Genomic DNA, 12,207 nt, shown 5'->3' with positions numbered 1-12,207 from the left:
CACTTTTAATGGAAGAGACTCACTCCTTCCTGCATGGGACGTCTTCCCCGCCTGTGTTTAGACTTCTCTGAGGCTCAGGCAGACTTCTCTGGAGGTGGGGAAGAGGCTCAACTGCCCTGCACAGTTGCAGGGCGGCTTTAAGAGATTTCAGAACAGAAAAGAGGCGTGAAGGGAGGCAGATAAGAATGGCATTAACGACAGGGATAATGACGTCAGGAGTTTTGTCGAGTGCCTACGTACGATGTAGGCACTGCAGTAGGAGTCTACACCTGTTATCTCACTGATCCTCGTATTAGGGATTGAGGATACGGGTGACGTCCCCAGTTCACTTTTATTTTCTGATTGTCTATTGCTGGTATGTAGACATATGATTGGTTTTCGTATATTGACTTTATATCCAGTGACTTTGTTGAATTCATTCATTAATCCTAATAGGTCTCTGCAAATCCCTTTGGATTTTCTATGAATTCAGTCTATTCATGTCACACGCATGAATAATGGAAGTCTCATTTCTTCTTTTCCTGTCCTCATACTTTTATTTCTTTTTTCTTCCTTTCTCTCACTGCCTCAGACCTCCAGTGGGATGGTGAGTAGGAAGGGAGACAGTGGGCATCCTTGTCTTGTTCCCAGCCTCCGGAAAAGGATTTTTGTACATTCCTCCTCTACTTTCTTTGGATGGATACTTAGATCATTGATTTTCAATCTGTCTTTTTTTCGAATCTATGCATTAAAAGCTGTGAACTTCCGTTTAAGTACAGCTTTAGCTGCATCCCACAAGTTTTTTTTTTTTTTTTTTTAAGATTTTATTTATTTATTTGAGAGAGAGAATGAGACAGAGAGAACATGAGAGGGGGGAGGATCAGAGGGAGAAGCAGACTCCCTGCTCAGCAGGGAGCCCGATGCGGGACCCGATCCCGAGACTCCAGGATCATGACCTGAGCCGAAGGCAGTTGCTTAACCAACTGAGCCACCCAGGCGCCCCTCACAAGTTTTGATACATCGTCTTTTCACTATCTTTCAGTTTAAACTTTCTGTTGAGAATTCCTCCTTGCCCCATAGGTTGTTTAAAAGTATTTTGCTTCATTTTCAAATGTTTAATTACTTTTTAGTCGTTGTTCTTTCTTATTTCTTGCTAATTCCACTGTGATCAGAAAATATTTCAGTATGATTTTAATCCTTTGAAGTCTTGAAACTTGCTTTCTGGCTCAGCTTGTATTCTGTGTGCACTTGCAAAGAATCCATGCACAATGGCTGACTAAGTGTTCTAAGTATGTCAATTAGGTCAAGTTTTTTTTTTTCTTTAAGACTTTCTTTATTTATTTGAGAGAGAGAGAGCACGAGCAGGGGAGAGAGGTCAGAGGGAGAGGGAGAAGCAGACTATGCTGAGCAGGGAGCTGATGCAGGGCTTGATCCCAGGACCCTGAGATCATGACCTGAGCCAAAGGCAGACACTTAACCTGCTGAGCCACCCAGGTACCCACCAATTAGGTCAAGTTTGTTCATCATGTTGTTTAAAATATTTCATTACCTTATTATTATTATTATTTTGTCTATCAGATGTTAAGAGAAGTAAGTTAAATCTGTCCGAATGATTGTAGATTTGTTTATTTCTCCTTTTAATTATATCAAATTTTACTCTTTATTCATGTGGGAAAATGCTCATGACATATTGTGACATGAAAAAAAAGCTGTGCCAATCCAATTTGTTTTTTAAAAGTGATCTATTAAAGGGCATGGATTTGGAGTGGGTCAGACAGGCTGGGGTTCAAAGCCTAGTTCTTTTGCTCATAGGTTCTGTTACTTAAACTTCCTGAGTCTTTGTTCCATAATCTGTAAAATAGGGCTTAACAATAGGATATTGCATTTACAACTTGCAAACATGCTACAATTTCTTCCGTCCTGTATTTCTTGAGCCCACATCCCTCTCTGGCGACCCTGCCCTTTCTCCACGACTCATAACAGAAATGTCACAACAGTCTTCAGTATTTCTCTCTCCTTTCTGACCCACTCAGTCAGGCTTTCTGCCCATGTATTCATCAAAATCTTCTTTCTCAAGGTCACCATCGACCTCCACATTGTTAAATCCAACGGTCAGTTCCTGGCCCTCGTCTTCTTTGATGAATCAGCAGCATCTGACACTATCAAGCTCTCTCTCCTCCTTGACACACTTTCTTTACTTGCTCCCGGAACATTCCACACCTTCCTGATGCCCCCGCCCCCGATTCACCACTAGGCCTCCTTAGCTTCCTTCCACTGGTTCTTCCTTAGGAACCAGTGGAACCCTGACCTCTAAACATCGGAGTCCAGTCCTGGGACCCTTCCTTTTTTTTTTTTGGACCCTTCCTTTTTGATCTTCATTCCCTCCCTGGAGAATCTCATTCTACCTCAATGCTTGAGAACATCTACATTCTGACAACTCCCACATTTTTGTCTCTAGCCAGACACATCCTCTGAACACCAGAGTCATTGCATTCGAGTCACTGCCTTCTCTCTCAGACCAGGCTCCAATTCTTTACCCACCCAGGGGCCTCTACCCATAGTCCTCCTTGCAGGGACTGACTGCTCCATCCTTCTAGTTGCTCAGGCTGAGCACGTGAAGTTGTCATTTCCTTCCCTTTATCCCTATCTGTCAGCACATCTTGTTTCAAAGCATATCCTTCCCCACCCCTTCACACCCCTCCAGTGCTAATGCTGGTGGGAGCCACCACCATTTCCTGCCTGGTATCCTATAACTGGTTTCTGATCAGCTGGCCTATTTTTTTTTAAGATTTCTTTATTTATTTGAGAGAGAGAGAGAGTGCAGGGAGGGGCAGAGGTGGAGAGAGAGGCAACTTTAACAGACTCTGTGCTGAACATGGAGCCCAATGAGGGGTTCAGTTTCACAACCCTGAGATCAGGGTTGTGAGCCAAAACCAAGAGCCGGATGCTTAACCGACTGAACCACCCAGGCGTCCCCCAGCCGGCTTATTATTATTCTTGCCCTTGGGCAGCAGCCAGAGTGACTTTGCTCAAGCACAGATTCCGTTCACTCAGAGCCCTTGCTGAGTCCTGGTCCTCCGAGAAGCAGCCACCAAGCTGGGGTGAGCCCGAAATTGTCTTATTAGGGAAAGCACTTAGGAGGGAAAATGGGGAAGGCTGGGTGAGCCGTCAGACCAAAGCAGAGCTGGTCCTGAGTGAGGGAAGTGGGAAGGACGGCAGCGAGGAAGCCTCGATGCCACGCAGTCTAGGGAAGGCTCAGCAAGGCCCAGGAGTGCCCACGGCAGAGGAGTCTCTGTCTCCCAGGGTGGGAGGCTGTGCTGGCATCCCCGCTGTGCACAGGGCCTCTGGCCTCCATGCACCCATGATGATGGGTTCCAGAGCCCAGCAGCTGGGACCCCTGGTCAGTCCTTGTCCCTGGAGCTGGAGCTCCGTGGGGCACATTCTCACAGCTGCTGCGGGCCTCTGAAGGTCCCCGCCTCACTCAGAGTCAACATCACAGCCCCAACAGAGCCTCCTGAGCTCCCCACACCCCAGCCCCATCTCCCCCTGTCATTCGCTGGCTTCCTTGCTGTTCCCCAAGCAGCAGGCATGCCGTCGCTGTCACTGTCACCGTGGGGCCTTGGTGTTGGCCGCGCCCTCTGCCGTTTGCAGCCGTCCACGGGCCGCTCCCTCCTGCCTCATGCTCTGCTCCCACAGCACCTCACAAGGAGGTCTTTCCTGAGCTCCCCTCTAAAATTGCAAGCCTCGCACCCCCTCCATGGCCCCAACCTCCCAGTCTTCCTTCTCGTGTCCCTCCATGGCCCTTATGGCCACCTCTTACTTTCGTGATTGTGCTTTGTCTCACACAGTAGGTGCTCAGCAGTCAAGGGCCGTACGGACATGTGGAGGGCCCTTGTCACCTTCCAGATGCCTGGGTTTCCGTGGGGCTCTGTGCTGGGCTCAGGGTGGGCACCCCGGGGCACCCCACGGCACATGTGGGGCACAGCTTTGTGGGGTCACTCTCCCTCAGCGGCACTTGGATGCCTCCCCTCAACTCTGCTCCAGCCTTGGCTGTCCTGCTGCCCTCATTCCTGCTCACTGCGGCGGGGGGTCCTCCCTGACACACCACCAGGGCAGTCGCTTCCCACTGAGGAGCCTCCAGGGGCTCCCCGCTGCCGGCTCTCCAGGGGACGAGCAGCCTTCATCGGACGGCTACCCCAGCCCTGCCTCCCAGACTCCGGTCCCCACCACGGGCGGCTCCCTTCAGACGTGCCAGGACCCTACCCTAGTTCTTCTCTGCCGAGTGCCGCTCCTTTCTGAACAGCACCCCCAAATTGCACCCCTCCGCCCCCGGGGTGCCTTGTACAAGTCTCTGTGTGTGGGTGCCCACGAGAGTGAGCTCTTGTGTTTCCTTGGTCACGGGGGGGAGCGCCAATGTCTAGAGCCCTCAGATTAGGTCTTGGCCCCCAGCAGCTGACTGCAGCTTTGGCTTCAGCTGGGCTAGACGGAGGCTTCACCACTGACTTCACGCCTCTGCCAGGGCTGGCAGCCATTTGGGTCAGTGCTGTTCCCCACGGAGCGGCAGGAGGCAAAGGACTTGGAGGTCCTGGGTCCCAGACAAACAGCCCTAGCTCAGCCCAGCCCAGCCCAGAGCATAGCCCAGCCCAGCACAGCCCAGCACAGCTCAGCCCAGCCCAGCCCAGCCCAGCACAGCCCAGCACAGCTCAGCCCAGCCCAGCACAGCCCAGCACAGCTCAGCCCAGCCCAGCCCAGCCCAGCACAGCCCAGCACAGCTCAGCCCAGCCCAGCCCAGCCCAGCACAGCCCAGCTCAGCCAGCACAGCCCAGCACAGCCCAGCCCAGAGCATAGCCCAACCCAGCACAGCCCAGCACAGCCCAGCACAGCCCAGAGCATAGCCCAACCCAGCACAGCCCAGCACAGCCCAGCCCAGCACAGCCCAGAGCATAGCCCAACCCAGCACAGCCCAGCACAGCCCAGCACAGCCCAGCACAGCCCAGAGCATAGCCCAACCCAGCACAGCCCAGCACAGCCCAGCACAGCCCAGCACAGCCCAGCACAGCCCAGAGCATAGCCCAACCCAGCACAGCCCAGCACAGCACAGCCCAGCACAGCCCAGAGCATAGCCCAACCCAGCACAGCACAGCCCAGCCCAGATCAGCCCAGCCCAGAGCATAGCCCAACCCAGCACAGCCCAGCACAGCCCAGATCAGCCCAGCACAGCCCAGCACAGCCCAGCACAGCCCAGCTCAGCTCAGCCCAGCCCAGAGCATAGCCCAACCCAGCACAGCCCGGGGCATAGCCCAACCCAGCCCAGCCCAGCCCAGCCCAGCCCAGCACAGCCCAGCCCAGCCCAGCACAGCCCAGCTCAGCCCAGCCCAGCCCAGCCCAGCACAGCCCAGCCCAGAGCATAGCCCAGTCCAGCACAGCCCAGCACAGCCCAGCTCAGCCCAGCACAGCCCAGCACAGCCCAGCACAGCCCAACCCAGCCCAGCACAGCCCAGCACAGCCCAGCCCAGCACAGCCCAGCCCAGAGCATAGCCCAGTCCAGCCCAGCCCAGCTCAGCCCAGCCCAGCCCAGCCCAGAGCATAGCTCAGCCCAGAGCATAGCCCAGCCCAGCACAGCCCAGCACAGCCCAGCTCAGCCCAGCCCAGACAGTAGCCCAGCCCAGCACAGCCCAGCACAGCCCAGCACAGCCCAGCCCACCCCAGACAGTAGCCCAGCCCAGCCCAGCCCAGCACAGCCCAGCCCAGCCCAGAGCATAGCCCAGCCCAGCACAGCCCAGCCCAGCACAGCCCAGCACAGCCCAGCACAGCCCAGCCCAGCCCAGACAGTAGCCCAGCCCAGACAGTAGCCCAGCCCAGCCCAGCCCATTCAGAGGCCAGGGCAGTCTTCTCCCAACAAGCACACCCTGAGGGACGCAGTTCCCATCACCACCAAGGAAGGCCAGGAAGGTCCGGTGCAGAGCCTCAGAGGGTGTCCCGTTGACAAGGCCACCAGGCATGTCACAGCCCAGTGATGCGGGTCACCCCCTGAATGCAAATGCAGCCCAGCAGGTCAGGCCTTGTCAAAGGCTTCACTCCGCAGCTGCTAATGGGCCGCAGCCTCTGCAGCCTCCCCTGCCCTTAGCCCCACAGCTGCTCCCGCCCTCGGCATGGCCAGCCGCCAGCGTGGGTCAGAGGCCCGTGGGGTCCCAGGGCCCGGTGCTCCTCACTAGCTCAGAGATCCCCTAGCCACTGCCCAGCCCAGTGGGAGCACGCAGAGCTGGGGCAGGAGGCCCGAGTCTCAATCCTGGCTCCACCACCGCGAGGCTGTGTGACTTGAGACATCTCCCAGCCTCTCTGGGCTAATGTGCGACAGGCAGCCCATGTGAGCCGGACATAAGGGAGAAGGGGGACCCCAGATCTGCTTCCCTGCCGAGGTGTCAGCAAGGAGGCCCTTTCTTCCCTTCACTCTGTGACCAGACGTGTCCAGTTTGGAGGGGCTGCCTTGTACAGGTCTCCAGGTCCAGGTGGGCAGGGGGTGGGGGCGCAGGGCTGCTGAGCAACGGGATGTCTATTCTGCGTGCCCGGCTTGCTGGCACGCTGGGCAGGCGTGAAGACCCGATAGGCCAGAGCAGGCCCTGGACGTTGTCTTCTACTGAAGATGGGGCTTCTCCTTAGGGCAGTCCTGCTCCCTTCCCCACCCGGAGGGAGGTCAGAAGCCCCTCTCCCAAGACCCACCCTCTTTCTGACTCAGGGCCCCTTGAACTGATCCCCAGGGCTGCCGAGCCGTCTCTGTGTGTGATGCCCTTGAAGTGAGGGTCTCCCAAGCGCCAATGGTTTATTACACGGGTTTTCATGCATCGCTCCCTCTCAGCGCCTCCCTCCTCCCCTCCCCACCCCCTCCCCTTGCCTCAGAGCACCACCTGTCTCTCCAGCCTGCTTCGGCAACCCCTGCTTGCCTGTTGCCAGGGAAACCACCTCCTTGGCAACCAGCCGGCATCCATATGACAAGTACACGCGGGAAGGGAAGGTTCCTGCCTCTTGCTTAGGCTGTTGGTGGCTCTGCTCTGACGACTCCAAAGAACGGCGTTTGCTCCTCGCACGGGACCCGGGTGCCCGACAGAGTCTGAAGGAGGGTCCAGGCTGTGACCGCAGAGAGGGGAGGGAAGCATCAGGCTCCCCCTTGACGATCATTCAACTGATGATCATTCAGCAGTTATTAAACGCCTACTATTTACCAAGCCCTGAGCTGGGCCCTTCACAAGCAGTATCTCATTTAATCATGCTTCGAACCTGCAAGAGAAATATGATTATTCCCATCTCACAGATGGGGAGATGGAGAGAGGTTCAGGGGCTGCCCTGGGCTGGCAGGTGTCAGAGCTGAGAGCTAAGCTTAGTCTTGTCTGATTTCAAAGCCTGGTTCTTTCTACCCTCCTGAGGCCTCTGATCAGGCTGCTCATAGCTGGGCCAAGAGTGAGCGTGGCCCCAAGACACGCAATCCGGTGGGCAAGGAGCTCATAGTTTGTATGGGGTCGTTGTCCGAATGTGCCAAGCAAACTGTCAGTTTGGTGGCCCAGAGGCAAACCAGGTACAGCTTGATGGGAGAGGTGTGTGACCCCAGTGGGTGCCTAAGTCATCTGCGGGCACAGGCTGAGGTGGGGCTGTCGAAGGAGTCCTAGAGGGGAGGATGGGTGGCCAGGACCCTCACAGGGGCAGGAGCTTTGGACCCGGGAGTGAGGACAGATGCCAGGAGGCCGTCCTACTGGAGCCATGGTCACAGTGTCATGGCTGGGGACGCGGCAGCCAGGTTCCTGAGGGCCTAAGGACAATGGGACCGTGGGAGTGGGCCTGGGCTCTTCCTCTTGCTGCCAGGTAGAAGGATGAAGAGGGCCCACCCAGACTGAGCACAGGACTCTAGTAGAGCCTCGAGACAGTATGAGGCAGGCGACAGGGGGCGCAGAGGGGAGTTGCCTTGAACGAGCAGGGACAGGGCAAGGTGGCTCTGCGAGAGAGGAGGGCAGGTGCCAAGGTGTGGTGTGGTGCTGCGTGACGTGGCAGGGCGACGTGCGGCCCAGAGGGCTCCGACTGTTCCCTGGGCTCCCGCAGCAGGGGTGATCAACAGGGAGGCCTGGCTGCTGGGACCGTGTCCCTGCCCCTCGGTCCACCTTCCTCTGACCCTCGCCCTCTCCCACAGGCCCTACAGCACAGAGACACTGAAATCTACTCCTGCATCCAGAACGAGGCCAGCAGCCTGCCGACCACCCAGAGCCTCCTCTCCCAGGTATGTGGGGCGGGGGGGCGGGGGGGGGCGGGCAGCATGCCTGCCTCCTCCTCTGACTCCATCCGCCCCTTCTCCTCGTCTGTAAAATGGGGGTAAATAGGACCACAGGAGTGAGCCATCTGCGGCTGAGTCCGAGCCCTCTCCTCTAGACAGGCAGCCCAGCGGTTAGGAGGACTGGAGAGTCTGAAACCCTGCTCCGTCCCTTCCTAGCTGTGCAACCCCAGCCAAGGGGCTCCCCTCCGAGCCTGAGGCCCCTCTGTAACTGCACTCCGCTCAGAGATTTGCCAGGAAGGTTAAATGTCCTGGGACCAGTAGGCGCTTCTGTAGGGTGAGCAGTGTCTACACCGGCCAACCAGGCAGGGGGTGTTGTGAGGCTTCTAGCTGTCCCCAGGCTGACACTGGCTAGAGGTGGAAGCTAGAGTCTGGGCTGGCCCGGTCCGGCCTCTGTTCTCATCATGATGGGGGCCAAGGCATATCCCCTGATCGTGATTCCCTCTTGAACCTCAGTTTGCTCATCTGTTAAGGGGATGAGTGATACTTTCCTGCAAAACCAGCTGCCCTGAATTCAAATGAGTTCCGGCTTAAGTAATGTCTGCACCAGAGCTTCGGGCACCATAAAGTGCAAGGGGTTAGCAAGCTGGCACAGGAGCCCACGGCTGGTGGGTGGGTCCACGGACACCTTGGAAGAGGTGTCAGGAAGTGAGGGGGCTGGTACTTGGCCTTCCCCAGCCCAGGGGACCCAGGATGACATTGTGGACTCTCCTCTTCTCAAAGCCCTTTCTATACTCAGGCCTGAACTTGGCCCTGACTGGAAACAGGGCTTCCCCATGCTGAGACCCCCAAGGATGTCTGGGCCGTCCTAGGCAGTGTCCGCCCTGTGCCAAGTCCTGTGGGGCTGGCCAGGACGGCTGGATGTGGCCCTGCCCTCCGGGAGCCTCGGGTCTGCAAGAACAGGCGCTGACCCAACAAACAGAGGCATTTGCAGCCCCCTGTGAGGGGTGTGCTGCGGAGAGGCACCCGACTAGGGCTAGGGGAGGGGGCTCCCAGGGACACTGAGCCAAACCCTGCAGGGTGAGTAGGAGGTAGTTGGGGAGCAGGTGGGGGTGGGGGAGCCCCCCAGACAGAGGGAAGAGCTTGTGGGGAGGCCCAAGGGGCTGGAGGGCAGGGAGCAAGGTGGGTGGAATAGAGGGAGAAGAGGTTGGCGGGGTGGCCTTGGGGACAAGGACAGGCCTCCCTGTCAAAGCCGTGCAGGGAGCTGTCTGTTGGCCTCTGACTAAAACTAAATTAGTGCAACTTTGTTCTCTTCCTATTGTTTTTCTCTTTCTTCCTTCCTTCCTTCGTTCCTTCGTTCCTTCTTTCTTTTCTTTCTTTTCCCAGGAGAAACTGCACGGATTTACAGATGACAGCGAATTTAACATGGTCTATGAAAACCTCTAGGACAAACGAGCTCCACTGGCCCATAGATCCAAGGCCCCACGGCAGCCCCTCCCTCCACAGGACTGGCCCCACACCAGGAGCGAGGCCCCCGGGGCGCCCCATCACCTTACCCCCACATTCAAGGTGTTCCCGGCCTTGGGTCTGCCCCTTACCCCCCATTCTGTGCCCTAGCCACACCCACTGAGCATCTTGCATCTGGCTTTTGCCCGGGCTCTTCCCTCAGCCTGCCAGCCCATCCTCCAGTCTCCATGGGCTCTCTCGGACACCACCCCTCCCCAAGCCCTCCTCACTCTCTCAAGATCCACAGGCTCTCTCGGCACCAGCCTGTACCACAGACTGTAAGACCAGCCACGAGCTCCTCAGGAGGTTCCCGGCAAGGGGCCCTTGTCAGTGCTGTGAGCACAGAAAGGAACAATTACAAAAATGGCCCCTGCCCGGCTGGGTCGAAGGCACAAGGCAGCCATGCAAGGTGGAGCAGGGGGCTGGGAGGGGCAGGCAGGGGTTGTGGGCGAGAAGGGAGCTGTGCAGAGGCTGGGCTGGGCTCGAGGATGAAGCTAGGGGCCAGGGAGGTGGCTGAGTGGAGGACATCAGGCTGGGGGCCTGGAAACTGGAGGGCAAGGGAGGAGATCTGGCATGTTTGGGGCAGGGAATGGGGAGACGCTGAGCTAACGGGCTGAACCTCCTGAAGCTCTCCATCCCCCAACAAGAACCCCAAGGTTGTTTCCCATCAGCCTGGCCATCTGCGCTCACTGCTTTGTGACCTCTGCCGCCGTCCTCCAGGCCTCAGCTGCTCCTCCTTCCCCCCCCCCAGGCCCAGGCCCCCAGAGCCCCAGTCTGGCCTACCTGGACCCCAGCCCCCTCCTCTCTTGGTCGGCCTTGTGCGCCTGGCCCAGGGCTTTGAGGACCCCTCCTCCTCACACAATCTAGCTGCAGGGCTCGGTGCCTGGGGCGCCTCCAACCGGTGGAAGGCTCCTTGGTGTTGCTGGAGCTCAGGCCCTAGGCAGACGGCGGCCCCTCGATGCTTGAACAGGGCCATTTCTGCGGCTTCAAGTGCTCATTTCTCCCTCTCAGCAGCCCTGCTGGAACCCATTTCACAGGCAGACGGGCTGAGGGTGGGGAATCACCCAGGCTGTGGGGCTCTGCTCCTTCCCTCCCCTGCTCTCCCCCATCCCTGCTGCTTTCTACTATCTCATTTGTAAAATCCTCCCTCCCACCCCCAGGCTGCCCCAGAGGTCCTTGAGGGGCCCTTGCGCACAAAACATGTCCAGGGACAATGACGGGCCCCGACTCTGGCCCTGAGCAGTACCAGGCCACCAGTTTGTGGGCATCCAGATAAAACATTTATGGGATCAGGGCGCCTGGGTGGCGTAGTCGGTTAAGCGGTTAAGCGTCTGACTCTTGGTTTCGGCTCAGGTCATGATCTCAGGGTCGTGGGATCAAGCCCCCCATTGGGCTGTACATTCAGCATGGAGTCTGCTAAAGTTTCTCTCTCCCTCTCCCTCTGCCCTTCTCCCATGCACTCGCTCTCTCTCTCAAATAAATAAATAAATCTTAAAAAAAAAAAACCTGCGGGCACCTGGGTAGCTCAGCCAGCTAAGCGTCTGCCTTCGGCTCAGGTCATGATCCCAGGGTCCTGGGATTGAGGCCCTCCGCCCGCCCCCCCGTCAGTCTCCCTGCTCGGCGGGAAGCCTGCTTCTCCCTCTGCCTCTGCCCCTCCTCCCTGCTCATGCTCTCTCTCTCTCCCTCTGAAATAAATAAAAATCTTAAAAAAAAAAAAAACTTAAAAAAAAAAAAAAACCTGCATGGGATCACATCCCTCCTCGTGCTCCACAGTTCCCACCTCACTGGGAACAAAATGCTAGCTCCTCCCCATGGCCTGTGAGGCCCTTCAGAACCAACCTGTCCCCCTTCTCTACACACAGCCATTGTCAACATAGTGGCCGAGTCTGGTTGGGGGCAAGACTGGGAGGGTGCTGAGGTCTCCAAGGAGCAGGCAGAGAGGCAGGGAGGAGGAGGAGGGTCAAGGTGGAAGGGTGGGGTAAGAATATCCTGGGACTCCCAGTGTGGAGCAAGGAAGACAGCACCTGTCCCTTCACCTGCAGGACTGAGAGCCCGATGGGCTGGTGCAGGGGCAAGGGGTGGCAGATTCCTGCAGGGGGTGCGGGTGGTAGTAAGGGAGGAGGAGGGGACAGAGAGGGCTTCCAATTGAACTCCTTGAGGGCAGGCTAGTGTGGACTCTGGACTCTGAACGGGCGGAGGAGGGAAGAACCGTACTTGGGAGCCCCTTGGGGCTGGGTGGCTGCTGGCCTCTCTTGAACCCCAGCTCCACCTCCCAGCAGCCATGACCTCCTGAGCCTCGGCTGCAGTGACAAGACCACTCAGTGTGGTTCAGAGAGGACAGATGGGGAACTCTGCTCCTACAGAGGCTCAGAGGGTGTGCGTTTTCCTCTCCACTCATCCTCCAGGAAAAACAGGCCATCGCAGAACAGTGTGGAGGGGGGTCCGCTAAACAAGGAGCAGGCGTCCCT

General features: G+C 57.5%; 1 protein-coding gene across 3 annotated transcripts in view; it reads left to right on the top strand.

Moving 5' to 3' along the window:
* The window catches only part of NFAM1 (NFAT activating protein with ITAM motif 1), a 41,590-nt gene extending 30,726 nt beyond the window's left edge, over positions 1–10,864 (top strand). For all 3 annotated transcript variants that reach the window (XM_078076698.1, XM_078076696.1, XM_078076697.1), the window contains exons 5-6: positions 8,156–8,242; positions 9,620–10,864. In XM_078076698.1, the coding sequence (XP_077932824.1) occupies positions 8,156–8,242; positions 9,620–9,679 (147 nt within the window). In that variant the 3' untranslated portion in view covers positions 9,680–10,864. The remainder of the gene's footprint in view (positions 1–8,155; positions 8,243–9,619) is intronic.
* The last annotated feature ends 1,343 nt before the right edge of the window (positions 10,865–12,207 follow it).

The sequence above is a fragment of the Halichoerus grypus genome, chromosome 6 (genome assembly GCF_964656455.1).
Source record: "Halichoerus grypus chromosome 6, mHalGry1.hap1.1, whole genome shotgun sequence".
In the NCBI taxonomy this organism is placed as follows: domain Eukaryota; kingdom Metazoa; phylum Chordata; class Mammalia; order Carnivora; family Phocidae; genus Halichoerus; species Halichoerus grypus.
Note: the sequence above shows the minus strand (reverse complement) of the source record. Positions and strands in the feature narration are given on the sequence as shown.